Source organism: Gavia stellata, chromosome 9 (assembly GCF_030936135.1).
Source record: "Gavia stellata isolate bGavSte3 chromosome 9, bGavSte3.hap2, whole genome shotgun sequence".
NCBI lineage: Eukaryota > Metazoa > Chordata > Aves > Gaviiformes > Gaviidae > Gavia > Gavia stellata.
In genome coordinates this window covers 36,301,237-36,320,032 of record NC_082602.1, presented here as the reverse complement: position 1 = coordinate 36,320,032, position 18,796 = coordinate 36,301,237, and the positions used below count along the sequence as shown (strand labels likewise).

General features: G+C 48.7%; 1 protein-coding gene across 1 annotated transcript in view; it reads right to left on the bottom strand.

The window, feature by feature from the left end:
• LOC104256355 (deleted in malignant brain tumors 1 protein) overlaps positions 1-18,151 on the bottom strand; it is a 32,232-nt gene extending 14,081 nt beyond the window's left edge. The window contains 18 exon segments of the mRNA XM_059821366.1: positions 2,073-2,207; positions 2,876-3,147; positions 4,949-5,337; positions 5,739-5,911; positions 7,014-7,222; positions 7,434-7,579; positions 8,297-8,652; positions 9,136-9,519; positions 10,075-10,386; positions 10,942-11,253; positions 11,737-12,120; positions 12,603-13,026; positions 13,513-13,893; positions 14,380-14,720; positions 15,276-15,587; positions 16,071-16,454; positions 17,009-17,320; positions 17,842-18,151. Of these exon segments, the coding sequence (XP_059677349.1) occupies positions 2,073-2,207; positions 2,876-3,147; positions 4,949-5,337; positions 5,739-5,911; positions 7,014-7,222; positions 7,434-7,579; positions 8,297-8,652; positions 9,136-9,519; positions 10,075-10,386; positions 10,942-11,253; positions 11,737-12,120; positions 12,603-13,026; positions 13,513-13,893; positions 14,380-14,720; positions 15,276-15,587; positions 16,071-16,454; positions 17,009-17,320; positions 17,842-18,151 (5,536 nt within the window).
• Positions 18,152-18,796: the final 645 nt, after the last annotated feature.

The window sequence follows — 18,796 nt, the reverse complement described above, 5'->3', positions numbered from 1 at the left end:
TAGAAGCTTTATTGCATGTGGTGGGGCAGGAGGTGGGAAGGAAGTTTCTTGGCAGAGAGACGATTCACCAGGCACAGGTACTTTGGAACATGACCCTTTCCTCATCACCAAATCCAGTTTTCTTGAATCCTGCATTTCTATAATGCTTGCGGATCAAGGAAGGTGGCAGGAAATGAGGAGGATGATTCTGACACACCAACTACTTGAACAGATTAGCGGTGTTTTCTACTGCAACATTTAGTAAGGAAACCACTGGACTTGGTACTTCTACCTTGCATTCTGATACAAACTTGGTATATCTCCACCTGGGATCCCTGGCACATAGTATGAGAAGACTCAGCTCTGAACAGTACCGGCTTGTTGAAGGTTGGAGGCACCAACATCCTAGGCCTAGGATCTTTCTGCTCATCTGATCACAATAATATTCAGAGACTAGGAGAAGTAGAAAAAATGCCATCAAGCTATGTCCTGAAAAATGGTGGGATAGCAACACCGCAGCAGCAAAGCCCCAACAAGAGCAGGGGCAGAGGAGAAAACAGCAGGTCTGGGAAGAGCAGAGGGGAAGGTCCTCTTCTAGAGAGGTAGGAAAGCCCAGGTGCAGGAAAGTCTTCACTGTGCTGAGCAGGTCGCTAGACTCCTCCAAGCTTGGACAGTCTCTGGTCTGCACAATAGGACTAGATAGATGAAAGGCAGGTCAGCCTCCTGGGTTGCTCTGCCCTTCAAAGGTGGCTGTAGGCAGAGAGCAGGGGAGGACCCTTCTCAATGCTTGTTCCTCATGTGTGGACAACAAAATTCACTTTCACTCTCTGTGGGCAATGCCAGTCCCTCCTTCTATGGTCGCTTCTCCACAGTGTGGAGAGGTGATGAGAGGCCTGCCTGGGGTCACCAGGAAAAGGCAGCTTGAAGGAAGAAATGGTACAGACTATAATGATGATTCCCGTCAGAGCTGCCGCATCCCCCTGGTCAGGTCAGGGTGTTGCCCTAGAGTAGATCTCACCTTCCTTACACGTCACTACTTATTTCTGGCTCATCTCACACATGGTACATTATACTGTTCCCAACGAGATTTCCTCTTTCACAGCTGGCTAGAAAAGAGGAAAGTCTGAAGAGGAGCATTTCTCAATCAAATACCAGTGACCTTTCCACCTGTAGTAAGTATTATTGTCTTTATTTTGTTTTTGCATGGGGATAGGAGACAGGTCACATTTCCTTATAGCAACTTACGTACATTCTCTCTCCCCCCGCTCCCCCCATTATAGGTGTAGAAATGCGTAAGAACAAGAGCAGAAACCATTGCTTGGCAAAGTCACTTTGTCAGAAGCCATGTTCTCCAACCTGATAATGCAATAGCTGGGAGTTCAGACCATAGGTGGTATGTTTGCAAGCATAAAAAAAGAAGTATTGCTCAAAACCCAGATTTTATTATATTCGTCCTCTATACAAAATCTAATTTTCTCAGAGAAACGTATAATTGTGAAGAACCATACCCCCAAAAATAAGGAATGCTGTACAGGTGCAATTCCTTATGTGCAGCCCCTGTGCATTTTCACTTATGTCTCATTATTGAGATATTTTTACCACAAAGAAACATTTTTCTTGGACTACTTTCCAGAATATCTCATAGTGCTACACAGGTGTTGTATCTACTTATCAGCAATGGCAAAAGAAGTCAGTTCTTCTTTCTCAAGTTACCTAAATCAGTCTTCTCAGATGGACACTCAACCAGGAGCTCAACTGAGATGCTCTGAACTGTCCAGCGTCGAAGATGGTAGCTTATTTGGATACTGGGATGGAAGAAGTAACCTTTCTTTGGACCTTAGATATACTTGGACTTGAGGATTTTAAAGCCAGGCTCCTTTACAAGTTCAGTTCATGGTAACACTGGGTGTTATCTTGATACATTACATTCTTCAATCAAGATCTGGATGGTGGAATAGTCAAGTAAGAGTTACCCTCTACACAGACTGCAAAACCAAATAGTGAAGCAGATGGATGGTGAAAATATCTTTCCACCTGCAAGTCTTGGGTTGCCTCTCACATTATCTGGTACGGAATGGGTTCCTGCAGTTTACGCTTCAAAAGAAAACCTCCCACAGTAAGAACAGCAGCTACCAGCACCATGACGGTCACAGCCAGAGGAACATGGGAGCTGGCAGCAGGCACTGAGCTCTGAGACTCCCCTTCCTCCTGAATGTCAGAAGCCAGGTCTGTGCATAAAAGAGAAAAAGAGAGGCTTACATTTGTTTTCTTGAGCTAGTTAATCTCAAAGGTAATTAGGCAAAGAGAACTTGAATTAAAATGTTGCAATCTGGATCTGACCAGAAACCAAATTGCTTTATTGCACATTGTTTCACAAATGATCCTGTGGCCATGCCAAACAAGTGAAGATTATGGCAACAAATTAAAGTGCAACTAAGAATTTGCAATAATTACACTCTAAGACCATAAGATGCTGTTTTCTTATAGTGGAAACAGCAGCTACAGGACACTGGGAGACAACATTTCCAAAGGGACCTACAGATCGCTTGCTAGTAAACAAGAGATGTGCCAATCAGGCACAGACACCTTTGAAAAATGAATGTAAATCCTGCAGGGAGATGAGTTACATCTCATCCCTCTTCCCACAGAACTGAATCAATTGCCATTTGACATGTTGAGAACAAATAATGGGTCGAAACTATGATAGAAAGGAAATAGCTTGTAAATATTACAAAACAATTTTATAAAAATTAATTTTAAAAAATCCCCATAAGAAGTATAGCAGTTATGAACAAACCAGCAAAGGCATATTTCAGAGCTGGATTTTGTGTCTGAACTAACACACAAACATACAGTAATAACAGGGTCCTGTGTTATTTAAGTTATTTAAGCTCACCAGCGTTCCTGTTCTTGGCGTGAGCTTCCCGGAGTTGAATGGGTCCAATAACAACATTCCTTTTTTCCTGGGAAGAACCTGCATTCCTCTTGAACCTACTAACACAGCCTTGATAGCAGCGGGAAGAGTAGTCATTGGACCTGCACACCACCAGCTCACACTGCAGGTAAACTGATGGGTATCGGTTAACAAACGAAAAAGCATTAAATGCAAACCGAGCAACATCGCTGTATGGTGAATAGTGAGAAGAGTAGGTAGGATCCTTAACACACCTGGAAAGATACAAAATGAACAGATTAGCTATTGTGAATAGAAACACTATTACACTACCTCTGTGCAATATCTTCTGCGTTTAAATATAGAACCAGAAGGTAAGAGTATAAGAGAACTCAAAAGGATAAAAAAAAGCATGTTTTTAGCAAGAAGAGAAATTAAGAGACCAAAAAAAAAAAAAAAAAAAAGAGGTAAGAGCAGCAGTGATTTCTACCACAATAATGGGTACAGCACAGAATTTTCATAGCTCAACAAAGCTCACGTAAACATGAATAGCTGAAAAATAACTAGTGGTTCTGCTGGTTCCTGTGTTTCAGATGAGCATCTGGTTTGCATTTGCAGGATTATCTGTTTGCAAAGAGACTCCTGCAGCTTGTTGCAGAAAGAGAAAGGGCCCTTTTAAACTCTGGAAGGACAAAACTAATTCTAATAGATATCTTTTTTGGGAAATGAACATGGTCTTTAGTCCTTCAATGTTTGTAGAGTACCTTGCTTGAGGAATCTTGACACCTGACAGAGATCTCCAGATGTTTCACAGAGCAAGTTGCTAGATTAACTTTCCTGTCAATGAGTTTCGCTTCCTGAAATTACTAGCCTTAGAAGTGACCTGACTTAGAGCCTCGACATTCTGGTTTAATTTAACCACCATGAAAAAAAATCACAATAATTCACCCACAATTGTTACCCCAGAATATTTCAAAGTTGTCATTTATTTCTATCTCAAAAAAATTCCGTTGTGCTCATTTCCCTAATAAAGACCCCAAGGATTTTAAGTCCTCTCATTCTTAGTTTATTTTATACTACAGTGATATCCCAACACACCTAATATTTATAGAAGGATATTATTGATTTTAGATTCAGTAAATACATTTGCTTTTGATGCAGTTCCTTGTCACATGAATAAAAATTAACTGGAAAATGATCAGAACCTGTTTGCCCCATCTCCCTGGTGAGTGTCCTGCTCACAAAGGTAGAGAAACCTTCTGAGTCCTGCTTCATGAATATGCGTTTTTATAGAGAAAATCAAAAGAAACCCCAACAAGAGGCAAACCTCTGTAGGATTCAGATAAAGTGTAAAAGGGAGGACATTCACCCAGCAGGCAGGAGGCACTGTGTCACTTCATTCGCCTGACTTCCAGCTTAGCGGTAGGTTACTACACTGCTATGATTACTGATGTCAACACTATACCAGGAGGCAGAGAGATTCAAATCCCACCAAGCACAGAAGGGAAATAAATTAGTATGAGCCTTTCATTCCTGGAACAAAATGGGACACGTTTTTGCTTCTAGATCGCTGTCAGTTTTGCATTCCTTACAAGAGTCCACAACTTTTCCATTTCAAAGCAAAAGGCACATTTTGTATCAAATCAAGCAACATGGTTTAGGTTTTTACAACAGCAAGAAAAGGCTAAAGAATTTCCTTTCTTTTTGAACAGACTGTTTTGTATTCTAGTTATGATGCTGCACGGAACTATTTGCAAAACTAATTCTGAGATACAGAAACATAGAGCCATTGACATCCCTATATTTCCTGCATCTATTTCAGAAACAAGTTCAGATCTCAGTTTCTACACTGTCTCCTTGAGTGAAATCTCAGTGCTTGACTGCAACTTCTGAGTAGCACTTCTTTGTCATATTATATTTTATTCAGGCTTTGCCAAAAAGTCTTTCTTAGAAGTATATTTGTATTGAGAACTGCAACCAATGTACACTAGCCCTAAATCACCTCTTTCATAAATTAAGCTCTTTCAGAACTATGCAAACAGATACTTTTTAAGTAATTCTTTAGAAAGTCCTTACCCACTTCTGATCAATTCATAGGTCAGTGTTCTAAAATTGCTAGGATCAGGTGATGCCACGCATGTGTCCACAAACACCACCAGATTTGGGTCAGAGCTGTGAAGGGAAGCTTGAAGGAACAAATTCTGATTCAGGTCAACGTAGTATGGGAAGTCATGCACTGGCCACAGGAAAGATGAGGAATTGTAGAATGTCAAGTTCACATCGTATCTGCCATACTGGGTTTCACTGACATTAATGATGTCATCAGCAATGTACATTACTTGCACCCAGGTGTTCTGGAGCATTTTGCAGTTGATGTGCAAGTGAAGGTCCTTTTGCCTCTTGATGATGTAACCAGAAGCAAGCACTTTTATCACATTGGAGTAGGTGATCGTTTCATTGTTGCCCTATTTGACATATTAGAGGAGTACAAAATTATCACATGTAGTCATGTTCACAACCTGTACTATAAAATTCTGTATGTGCCAGGTCCTAGTATTAGTCAGAAAGAACATGTCATACTCAAAAGTCCTAAGCATCCTGGATGGGATTGTTCACTTAACTCTCTCCTATACTTTGTTCTCTAGAACATCACTCTGAAATAGATACAGGAATTACCTAAACCCTGGGAAGGATAAGTAGGAATGTTTAACAAACCTGAGCCTCCAGAAACACATGCTTCTTTTCTATGTTTTGAATACCTGTGGGCTACATACAACACACTTTGCAATTCATGATAATTTTTGAAATGTCTATTAAGTTTCCCTGCCCAGACTTGGAGAGCTCTCCAAAATATGTTGACACTAACCTGTCTACGTGTACCACAGCCATTGTATGGAACATTGAATATAACCTCAGTCGATGTAATTGTTGGTCTACAATAAGAGTCAGACAAGCTGATGTTCCACACCGAGTAGCCCTGTGACTGGAGATAGCGTCTGTCTACAGCTGCACGCATGTATGTTGGCAAGCACACAAGGGCTAGGGAAGAAAATATGAGTTATTAGTGATTTCAGGTACTTGATAATGCTTGCATGTTACAACTTCAACAAATGCAATAGCTGCTACCATTTAGGGGAGAGATTTCATAAGCCAAACCACTTAGTTTTACACCTTAGACTTAGGTATGAATAAGCAGCAGTCTCTGACAAACTTCAGCTGACCTTCAGTTACTCTCCTGACAAAAATACACAGCTTACAGTAGGCTTTTGCTGAGACCTTGAGCCTGTATCACCACTCACACAAAAGTGCTAAGAAATGGGAGTTTTTCCTGAATATGAATCCAAAAGCTATTGTGGAAGGTGCAGAGCCAAATGTGCACACTGGCCTGCAGAAACACTACTTGGGTGGGAGGGGATCCTAAAACCATCTCCATGATGGTTCACTGAGTTCGTGACATGAAAAGCAATGATCCCAGGGAGAGTTTGGTCTTTGTTAGAGAGAGAGATCTGATGACAGGGACCTACAGGCAACACACAGCCTCTTGGAAGGCAGCTACAAAGACAACAGAGCCAAATGTGATGGTCATTGTTTGTGCCTGGGGAGGTTGTGACTGCACATTAGATAAACTTTCCCACTGGGACTGCAGGACAGAACTGGAACAGGTCACCCAGAGTAGTTGTGGCTTTGAAGAGTTCATCCTTCGAATGTTTCTAGACATCAGCTAGACAAATTTGTAATGGACCTGACCTGGTGTTGGCAATAGCTATGCTTTGAGTAGTTGTGGGACTAAGAAGCCTCCAAAGGTCCTTTCTAACCAATATTTCTATGATTTTATGAAAATCTGTCAACAAAGGTAGAAAAATTGTATGAATACTGAGGTGATGAGAAGAAAGATTAATTTAGACTGGCCATCATAGGAAACATCTAAAAGTGATTAATTTGATACTTGAAGAGGTTTTTTAAATGAAAAAATAATTATTGTCTGAAAATTATCAGTCAGTAACCAGCTATGAAATTCATATAGGAATATCATTTATGTAGGAATTGTTCAACAACATTAACAAATACTTATTTAGCGAATAAAATCAGGGTATAAAAGCTTCTGAGCAAAGAAAACATTACAAACGGAATGGAAACTTACTGGTGTTCTGGTCTGCTGGAAAGGACTGATACTCAGCATGAAACCCCCTGTCAGAATATCTGGAGTCACTATGAAATCTGACAGTCATAAAGTTTGAGGATGATGTGTACGTGAGATCAGAACTAGAACAAATTCTTCCAAGCAGAGGAGAAGTATTGGGTGGCCCATCATAGACCTCAATATAGTCATTCTGGCATCCACCTTGCAACCTGAGGAAGAAACATGAATATATAATAAAATGCATTTGGTAAACTTCGGTTTTTAAGTGCTGAACAAAAAATAAACTAAGATACTGCACTCACACAATTCCCATTTAAAATTTATAATTCACATATAAGCATAGGAAATGTACTTGGGAACTGTGGTTGGAGCTGAGATTGAGGAGTCGTTTATTGCCCAAGCAGGAAGTGGATTACTTACTGAATACTTCCAAATGTGAGCATAATGCGGAAATTATTCGTTACTTGTATTTGCCACAAACAATCTGCATTATCTGGATAATTTGAAGGATAAGAAGGACTCTGAAGTGTTCCAGAGGAATTAAAAAGTAAGCCACCACAAATATACTTTCTAGCTGAAAAAAAAAAAAAAGACATTAAGATAAAGATGTGATTCATTTAAATTTATTTCTGATCAAATCTCCAGAGAAACCGAACAGTCGAGCTCTTCTCACTCAGGCTACAAGTGTAATGATCTCTTCAGCAAGCTCTGACTCTCCCTTGCTATTTTGCATTTGGCAAGCTTAAGGTGAACATAAGTGTGGGAGAAATCAATAGGTGCTGGCCCAAATAACAGAGAAAAGAAGACTTCCCACAAAATCAAAACAGCCTGAAATGCACCCCCCGTGACAGAATCCGAGAGGCAAAAAAAGAAATATGTAGGATTTGAACGCTAGTACCAATAATGATTTTTTCCAAAACTACTACAATGTAGAAATGATACAACTCCAACTTATAAACTAATAACTAATACACCTGCAAAGTAATGCATCGGAAAGAAGAAATAGGCATACACACCTGGAGTAGTTGGCGGTGGAGTGGAAACAGTGGTTGTGCTTGTGGCATCTGTTGGGGAGGAAGAGAAAGAAGCAGGTGAGCACCTTGTGGATGAAGGAGCATGGCTGGGATTTCTCCCAGTGCTGGGGATGCTGGTGCCACCCTGTCCGGAGGGCGAAAGAGAGCTTGGGGGTCTCAGCGGGGTGGTCGTCCATGGTGGGAGCAACAAAACCCACAGTCTTTGAACACGTCTCCAACACACGCCTAATTGTGGCCAACAAGGGCCACTTTTTGAAAGCAGACTGGTATCGAGGAAGGAAAAGCGATGGTACCTGAGCACACAACACCGGCGTCTTCGCTGTGGCCACAGTTGTGGACGCCCCAGCCGCTGTGGCTGCACTGAAAGAGGGAGGACTCACTCCCTGTGCAGTGCACATCGTCCAGGTAGATATTGCCAGTGCCTTGTCCAAAGTAGGCACTTGATGGTGCAGAAACAGCAAAGCCACATCCCAGCTGCCTGCACACGACCTGGGCATCGTCCAGGTCCCAGCTGTCATCACAGACGGTGCCGCGGCCCCCGTCGTGGTAAATCTCTACGCGCCCCTCGCACCGGCTCGTGCCATTCACCAGGCTCAGGGAGGCACCTTGGAAAGGAGGAGACAGGCAAAAAAATGAGAAAACACTCTAGCACGGAGACACCTTCTCTCACTGGGGCATTGGCAATGCTCTATGAGTTTCAGGCCACCAGGACAGCCACTGTCGGCTTAATCGGGCTCTGCATTTCCTTGGCTCTGCTCTCCCGTGGAGAAGACCAAACCCCACCCTATGAGCCACTATCCGGTACAGCCAAAAGTAGTGGCCAGAAAACCATGACAAAATCAGACCCACCTGGAGGAACGGATGTCGTGAAGCTGGCTGCGGTCGTGCTTGTGGCATCTGTTGGGGAGGAAGAGAAAGAAGCAGGTGAGCACCTTGTGGATGAAGGAGCATGGCTGGGATTTCTCCCAGTGCTGGGGATGCTGGTGCCACCCTGTCCGGAGGGCGAAAGAGAGCTTGGGGGTCTCAGCGGGGTGGTCGTCCATGGTGGGAGCAACAAAACCCACAGTCTTTGAACATGTCTCCAACACATGCCTAATTGTGGCCAACAAGGGCCACTTTTTGAAAGCAGACTGGTATCGAGGAAGGAAAAGCGATGGTACCTGAGCACACAACACCGGCGTCTTCGCTGTGGCCACAGTTGTGGACGCCCCAGCCGCTGTGGCTGCACTGAAAGAGGGAGGACTCACTCCCTGTGCAGTGCACATCGTCCAGGTAGATATTGCCAGTGCCTTGTCCAAAGTAGGCACTTGATGGTGCAGAAACAGCAAAGCCACATCCCAGCTGCCTGCACACGACCTGGGCATCGTTCAGGTCCCAGCTGTCATCACAGACGGTGCCCCGGCCCCCGTCGTGGTAAATCTCTACGCGCCCCTCGCACCGGTTCCTGCCATTCACCAGGCTCAGGGAGGCACCTTGGAAAGGAGGAGACAGGCAAAAAAATGAGAAAACACTCTAGCACGGAGACACCTTCTCTCACTGGGGCATTGGCAATGCTCTATGAGTTTCAGGCCACCAGGACAGCCACTGTCGGCTTAATCGGGCTCTGCATTTCCTTGGCTCTGCTCTCCCGTGGAGAAGACCAAACCCCACCCTATGAGCCACTATCTGGTACAGCCAAAAGTAGTGGCCAGAAAACCATGACAAATTCAGACCCACCTGGAGGAACAGATGTCGTGAAGCTGGCTGCGGTCGTGCTTGTGGCATCTGTTGGGGAGGAAGAGAAAGAAGCAGGTGAGCACCTTGTGGATGAAGGAGCATGGCTGGGATTTCTCCCAGTGCTGGGGATGCTGGTGCCACCCTGTCCGGAGGGCGAAAGAGAGCTTGGGGGTCTCAGCGGGGTGGTCGTCCATGGTGGGAGCAACAAAACCCACAGTCTTTGAACACATCTCCAACACACGCCTAATTGTGGCCAACAAGGGCCACTTTTTGAAAGCAGACTGGTATCGAGGAAGGAAAAGCGATGGTACCTGAGCACACAACACCGGCGTCTTCGCTGTGGCCACAGTTGTGGACGCCCCAGCCGCTGTGGCTGCACTGAAAGAGGGAGGACTCACTCCCTGTGCAGTGCACATCGTCCAGGTAGATATTGCCAGTGCCTTGTCCAAAGTAGGCACTTGATGGTGCAGAAACAGCAAAGCCACATCCCAGCTGCCTGCACACGACCTGGGCATCGTTCAGGTCCCAGCTGTCATCACAGACGGTGCCGCGGCCCCCGTCGTGGTAAATCTCTACGCGCCCCTCGCACCGGCTCGTGCCATTCACCAGGCTCAGGGAGGCACCTTGGAAAGGAGGAGACAGGCAAAAAAATGAGAAAACACTCTAGCACGGAGACACCTTCTCTCACTGGGGCATTGGCAATGCTCTATGAGTTTCAGGCCACCAGGACAGCCACTGTCGGCTTAATCGGGCTCTGCATTTCCTTGGCTCTGCTCTCCCGTGGAGAAGACCAAACCCCACCCTATGAGCCACTATCCGGTACAGCCAAAAGTAGTGGCCAGAAAACCATGACAAAATCAGACCCACCTGGAGGAACGGATGTCGTGAAGCTGGCTGCGGTCGTGCTTGTGGCATCTGTTGGGGAGGAAGAGAAAGAAGCAGGTGAGCACCTTGTGGATGAAGGAGCATGGCTGGGATTTCTCCCAGTGCTGGGGATGCTGGTGCCACCCTGTCCGGAGGGCGAAAGAGAGCTTGGGGGTCTCAGCGGGGTGGTCGTCCATGGTGGGAGCAACAAAACCCACAGTCTTTGAACACGTCTCCAACACACGCCTAATTGTGGCCAACAAGGGCCACTTTTTGAAAGCAGACTGGTATCGAGGAAGGAAAAGCGATGGTACCTGAGCACACAACACCGGCGTCTTCGCTGTGGCCACAGTTGTGGACGCCCCAGCCGCTGTGGCTGCACTGAAAGAGGGAGGACTCACTCCCTGTGCAGTGCACATCGTCCAGGTAGATATTGCCAGTGCCTTGTCCAAAGTAGGCACTTGATGGTGCAGAAACAGCAAAGCCACATCCCAGCTGCCTGCACACAACCTGGGCATCGTCCAGGTCCCAGCTGTCATCACAGACGGTGCCCCGGCCCCCATCGTGGTAAATCTCTACGCGCCCCTCGCACCGGTTCCTGCCATTCACCAGGCTCAGGGAGGCACCTTGGAAAGGAGGAGACAGGCAAAAAAATGAGAAAACACTCTAGCACGGAGACACCTTCTCTCACTGGGGCATTGGCAATGCTCTATGAGTTTCAGGCCACCAGGACAGCCACTGTCGGCTTAATCGGGCTCTGCATTTCCTTGGCTCTGCTCTCCCGTGGAGAAGACCAAACCCCACCCTATGAGCCACTATCCGGTACAGCCAAAAGTAGTGGCCAGAAAACCATGACAAAATCAGACCCACCTGGAGGAACGGATGTCGTGAAGCTGGCTGCGGTCGTGCTTGTGGCATCTGTTGGGGAGGAAGAGAAAGAAGCAGGTGAGCACCTTGTGGATGAAGGAGCATGGCTGGGATTTCTCCCAGTGCTGGGGATGCTGGTGCCACCCTGTCCGGAGGGCGAAAGAGAGCTTGGGGGTCTCAGCGGGGTGGTCGTCCATGGTGGGAGCAACAAAACCCACAGTCTTTGAACACGTCTCCAACACATGCTTAATTGTGGCCAACAAGGGCCACTTTTTGAAAGCAGACTGGTATCGAGGAAGGAAAAGCGATGGTACCTGAGCACACAACACCGGCGTCTTCGCTGTGGCCACAGTTGTGGACGCCCCAGCCGCTGTGGCTGCACTGAAAGAGGGAGGACTCACTCCCTGTGCAGTGCACATCGTCCAGGTAGATATTGCCAGTGCCTTGTCCAAAGTAGGCACTTGATGGTGCAGAAACAGCAAAGCCACATCCCAGCTGCCTGCACACGACCTGGGCATCGTTCAGGTCCCAGCTGTCATCACAGACGGTGCCCCGGCCCCCGTCGTGGTAAATCTCTACGCGCCCCTCGCACCGGTTCCTGCCGTTCACCAGGCTCAGGGAGGCACCTTGGAAAGGAGGAGACAGGCAAAAAAATGAGAAAACACTCTAGCACGGAGACACCTTCTCTCACTGGGGCATTGGCAATGCTCTATGAGTTTCAGGCCACCAGGACAGCCACTGTCGGCTTAATCGGGCTCTGCATTTCCTTGGCTCTGCTCTCCCGTGGAGAAGACCAAACCCCACCCTATGAGCCACTATCCGGTAAGCCAAAAGTAGTGGCCAGAAAACCATGACAAAATCAGACCCACCTGGAGGAACGGATGTCGTGAAGCTGGCTGCGGTCGTGCTTGTGGCATCTGTTGGGGAGGAAGAGAAAGAAGCAGGTGAGCACCTTGTGGATGAAGGAGCATGGCTGGGATTTCTCCCAGTGCTGGGGATGCTGGTGCCACCCTGTCCGGAGGGCGAAAGAGAGCTTGGGGGTCTCAGCGGGGTGGTCGTCCATGGTGGGAGCAACAAAACCCACAGTCTTTGAACACGTCTCCAACACACGCCTAATTGTGGCCAACAAGGGCCACTTTTTGAAAGCAGACTGGTATCGAGGAAGGAAAAGCGATGGTACCTGAGCACACAACACCGGCGTCTTCGCTGTGGCCACAGTTGTGGACGCCCCAGCCGCTGTGGCTGCACTGAAAGAGGGAGGACTCACTCCCTGTGCAGTGCACATCGTCCAGGTAGATATTGCCAGTGCCTTGTCCAAAGTAGGCACTTGATGGTGCAGAAACAGCAAAGCCACATCCCAGCTGCCTGCACACAACCTGGGCATCGTCCAGGTCCCAGCTGTCATCACAGACGGTGCCCCGGCCCCCATCGTGGTAAATCTCTACGCGCCCCTCGCACCGGTTCCTGCCATTCACCAGGCTCAGGGAGGCACCTTGGAAAGGAGGAGACAGGCAAAAAAATGAGAAAACACTCTAGCACGGAGACACCTTCTCTCACTGGGGCATTGGCAATGCTCTATGAGTTTCAGGCCACCAGGACAGCCACTGTCGGCTTAATCGGGCTCTGCATTTCCTTGGCTCTGCTCTCCCGTGGAGAAGACCAAACCCCACCCTATGAGCCACTATCCGGTACAGCCAAAAGTAGTGGCCAGAAAACCATGACAAAATCAGACCCACCTGGAGGAACGGATGTCGTGAAGCTGGCTGCGGTCGTGCTTGTGGCATCTGTTGGGGAGGAAGAGAAAGAAGCAGGTGAGCACCTTGTGGATGAAGGAGCATGGCTGGGATTTCTCCCAGTGCTGGGGATGCTGGTGCCACCCTGTCCGGAGGGCGAAAGAGAGCTTGGGGGTCTCAGCGGGGTGGTCGTCCATGGTGGGAGCAACAAAACCCACAGTCTTTGAACACGTCTCCAACACATGCCTAATTGTGGCCAACAAGGGCCACTTTTTGAAAGCAGACTGGTATCGAGGAAGGAAAAGCGATGGTACCTGAGCACACAACACCGGCGTCTTCGCTGTGGCCACAGTTGTGGACGCCCCAGCCGCTGTGGCTGCACTGAAAGAGGGAGGACTCACTCCCTGTGCAGTGCACATCGTCCAGGTAGATATTGCCAGTGCCTTGTCCAAAGTAGGCACTTGATGGTGCAGAAACAGCAAAGCCACATCCCAGCTGCCTGCACACGACCTGGGCATCGTTCAGGTCCCAGCTGTCATCACAGACGGTGCCCCGGCCCCCGTCGTGGTAAATCTCTACGCGCCCCTCGCACCGGTTCCTGCCGTTCACCAGGCTCAGGGAGGCACCTTGGAAAGGAGGAGACAGGCAAAAAAATGAGAAAACACTCTAGCACGGAGACACCTTCTCTCACTGGGGCATTGGCAATGCTCTATGAGTTTCAGGCCACCAGGACAGCCACTGTCGGCTTAATCGGGCTCTGCATTTCCTTGGCTCTGCTCTCCCGTGGAGAAGACCAAACCCCACCCTATGAGCCACTATCTGGTACAGCCAAAAGTAGTGGCCAGAAAACCATGACAAAATCAGACCCACCTGGAGGAACGGATGTCGTGAAGCTGGCTGCGGTCGTGCTTGTGGCATCTGTTGGGGAGGAAGAGAAAGAAGCAAGTGAGCACCTTGTGGATGAAGGAGCATGGCTGGGATTTCTCCCAGTGCTGGGGATGCTGGTGCCACCCTGTCCGGAGGGCGAGAGAGAGCTTGGGGGTCTCAGCGGGGTGGTCGTCCATGGTGGGAGCAACAAAACCCAGAGTCTTTGAACACGTCTCCAACACACGCCTAATTGTGGCCAACAAGGGCCACTTTTTGAAAGCAGACTGGTATCGAGGAAGGAAAAGCGATGGTACCTGAGCACACAACACCGGCGTCTTCGCTGTGGCCACAGTTGTGGACGCCCCAGCCGCTGTGGCTGCACTGAAAGAGGGAGGACTCACTCCCTGTGCAGTGCACATCGTCCAGGTAGATATTGCCAGTGCCTTGTCCAAAGTAGGCACTTGATGGTGCAGAAACAGCAAAGCCACATCCCAGCTGCCTGCACACGACCTGGGCATCGTTCAGGTCCCAGCTGTCATCACAGACGGTGCCGCGGCCCCCGTCGTGGTAAATCTCTACGCGCCCCTCGCACCGGCTCGTGCCATTCACCAGGCTCAGGGAGGCACCTTGGAAAGGAGGAGACAGGCAAAAAAATGAGAAAACACTCTAGCACGGAGACACCTTCTCTCACTGGGGCATTGGCAATGCTCTATGAGTTTCAGGCCACCAGGACAGCCACTGTCGGCTTAATCGGGCTCTGCATTTCCTTGGCTCTGCTCTCCCGTGGAGAAGACCAAACCCCACCCTATGAGCCACTATCCGGTACAGCCAAAAGTAGTGGCCAGAAAACCATGACAAAATCAGACCCACCTGGAGGAACGGATGTCGTGAAGCTGGCTGCGGTCGTGGTTGTGGAATCTGTTGGGGAGGAAGAGAAAGAAGCAGGTGAGCACCTTGTGGATGAAGGAGCATGGCTGGGATTTCTCCCAGTGCTGGGGATGCTGGTGCCACCCTGCCCGGAGGGCGAAAGAGAGCTTGGGGGTCTCAGCGGGGTGGTCGTCCATGGTGGGAGCAACAAAACCCACAGTCCTTGAACACGTCTCCAACACACACCTAATTGTGGCCAACAAGGGCCACTTTTTGAAAGCAGACTGGTATCGAGGAAGGAAAAGCGATGGTACCTGAGCACACAACACCGGCGTCTTCGCTGTGGCCACAGTTGTGGACGCCCCAGCCGCTGTGGCTGCACTGAAAGAGGGAGGACTCACTCCCTGTGCAGTGCACATCGTCCAGGTAGATATTGCCAGTGCCTTGTCCAAAGTAGGCACTTGATGGTGCAGAAACAGCAAAGCCACATCCCAGCTGCCTGCACACGACCTGGGCATCGTTCAGGTCCCAGCTGTCATCACAGACGGTGCCCCGGCCCCCGTCGTGGTAAATCTCTACGCGCCCCTCGCACCGGTTCCTGCCATTCACCAGGCTCAGGGAGGCACCTTGGAAAGGAGGAGACAGGCAAAAAAATGAGAAAACACTCTAGCACGGAGACACCTTCTCTCACTGGGGCATTGGCAATGCTCTATGAGTTTCAGGCCACCAGGACAGCCACTGTCGGCTTAATCGGGCTCTGCATTTCCTTGGCTCTGCTCTCCCGTGGAGAAGACCAAACCCCACCCTATGAGCCACTATCCGGTACAGCCAAAAGTAGTGGCCAGAAAACCATGACAAAATCAGACCCACCTGGAGGAACGGATGTCGTGAAGCTGGCTGCGGTCGTGCTTGTGGCATCTGTTGGGGAGGAAGAGAAAGAAGCAGGTGAGCACCTTGTGGATGAAGGAGCATGGCTGGGATTTCTCCCAGTGCTGGGGATGCTGGTGCCACCCTGTCCGGAGGGCGAAAGAGAGCTTGGGGGTCTCAGCGGGGTGGTCGTCCATGGTGGGAGCAACAAAACCCACAGTCTTTGAACACGTCTCCAACACACGCCTAATTGTGGCCAACAAGGGCCACTTTTTGAAAGCAGACTGGTATCGAGGAAGGAAAAGCGATGGTACCTGAGCACACAACACCGGCGTCTTCGCTGTGGCCACAGTTGTGGACGCCCCAGCCGCTGTGGCTGCACTGAAAGAGGGAGGACTCACTCCCTGTGCAGTGCACATCGTCCAGGTAGATATCGCCAGTGCCTTGTCCAAAGTAGGCACTTGATGGTGCAGAAACAGCAAAGCCACATCCCAGCTGCCTGCACACGACCTGGGCATCGTTCAGGTCCCAGCTGTCATCACAGACGGTGCCCCGGCCCCCGTCGTGGTAAATCTCTACGCGCCCCTCGCACCGGTTCCTGCCATTCACCAGGCTCAGGGAGGCACCTTGGAAAGGAGGAGACAGGCAAAAAAATGAGAAAACACTCTAGCACGGAGACACCTTCTCTCACTGGGGCATTGGCAATGCTCTATGAGTTTCAGGCCACCAGGACAGCCACTGTCGGCTTAATCGGGCTCTGCATTTCCTTGGCTCTGCTCTCCCGTGGAGAAGACCAAACCCCACCCTATGAGCCACTATCCGGTAAGCCAAAAGTAGTGGCCAGAAAACCGTGACAAATTCAGACCCATCTGGAGGAACAGATGCTGTGAAGCTGGCTGCGGTCGTGCTTGTGGCATCTGTTGGGGAGGAAGAGAAAGAAGCAGGTGAGCACCTTGTGGATGAAGGAGCATGGCTGGGATTTCTCCCAGTGCTGGGGATGCTGGTGCCACCCTGTCCGGAGGGCGAAAGAGAGCTTGGGGGTCTCAGCGGGGTGGTCGTCCATGGTGGGAGCAACAAAACCCAGAGTCTTTGAACACGTCTCCAACACACGCCTAATTGTGGCCAACAAGGGCCACTTTTTGAAAGCAGACTGGTATCGAGGAAGGAAAAGCGATGGTACCTGAGCACACAACACCGGCGTCTTCGCTGTGGCCACAGTTGTGGACGCCCCAGCCGCTGTGGCTGCACTGAAAGAGGGAGGACTCACTCCCTGTGCAGTGCACATCGTCCAGGTAGATATCGCCAGTGCCTTGTCCAAAGTAGGCACTTGATGGTGCAGAAACAGCAAAGCCACATCCCAGCTGCCTGCACACGACCTGGGCATCGTTCAGGTCCCAGCTGTCATCACAGACGGTGCCCCGGCCCCCGTCGTGGTAAATCTCTACGCGCCCCTCGCACCGGTTCCTGCCATTCACCAGGCTCAGGGAGGCACCTTGGAAAGGAGGAGACAGGCAAAAAAATGAGAAAACACTCTAGCACGGAGACACCTTCTCTCACTGGGGCATTGGCAATGCTCTATGAGTTTCAGGCCACCAGGACAGCCACTGTCGGCTTAATCGGGCTCTGCATTTCCTTGGCTCTGCTCTCCCGTGGAGAAGACCAAACCCCACCCTATGAGCCACTATCCGGTAAGCCAAAAGTAGTGGCCAGAAAACCGTGACAAATTCAGACCCATCTGGAGGAACAGATGCTGTGAAGCTGGCTGCGGTCGTGCTTGTGGCATCTGTTGGGGAGGAAGAGAAAGAAGCAGGTGAGCACCTTGTGGATGAAGGAGCATGGCTGGGATTTCTCCCAGTGCTGGGGATGCTGGTGCCACCCTGTCCGGAGGGCGAAAGAGAGCTTGGGGGTCTCAGCGGGGTGGTCGTCCATGGTGGGAACAACAAAACCCACAGTCTTTGAACACGTCTCCAACACACGCCTAATTGTGGCCAACAAGGGCCACTTTTTGAAAGCAGACTGGTATCGAGGAAGGAAAAGCGATGGTACCTGAGCACACAACACCGGCGTCTTCACTGTGGCCACAGTTGTGGACGCCCCAGCCGCTGTGGCTGCACTGAAAGAGGGAGGACTCACTCCCTGTGCAGTGCACATCGTCCAGGTAGATATCGCCAGTGCCTTGTCCAAAGTAGGCACTTGATGGTGCAGAAACAGCAAAGCCGCATCCCAGCTGCCTGCACACGACCTCGGCTTGGTAGCGTCCCCAAATTATCTTTTCAGTTAATGAAAGACTATATACAGAGACAACTGAGGGCACATCTGCCATCTAGCAAACTGATTTTTTATACATGCAGGTTTGGATTAATATTCTGTCTGACTAAAAAGAATAGTTTGGATTTTTGACTAATATTTGAATTTTCTGTGGTAATTCTTAGTGTGTATTTGCTAGCAATAACAGACAGACCATGCTGGGAGCTAAATCAACCCAGCATTGCACAGACTTACTGTCTTCATAATAAAAAGAAACAGTCAAAGTTTACAGAAAGACATGACTGGGTGGGAGTAATGTAGAATATTTGGGGTACATCCTTAAATCTGCACTTCTAATCTGGAATACCCGCAGTATTTTTAGCTGTTGAACACATGTTGTTTATCTGCAATTGGTTGTTTTCTTTCTGTAAACCTAAATGAGCAGTGAAAAACATCGAAAACAAGCATAATAAAAACTTGCATAAGGCATACATTTCATATCTAACAGGAAAAACATATTCATGATTTTCAGTTAAAAATAAAGTAGTGACATGCTCTAGCCATGGTCCATGGTCTGATGCAGTATTTTGGAAGTGTTGTATATTTCTCAAGCCTTTTTTTTTTTGAGTAGCAAACACAAAATACTTGGTAATTCCCACACATTCAAAAAATGACTTTATACAGTGAGACAGATATCAGACTTTAATGTAAAATGAACAGA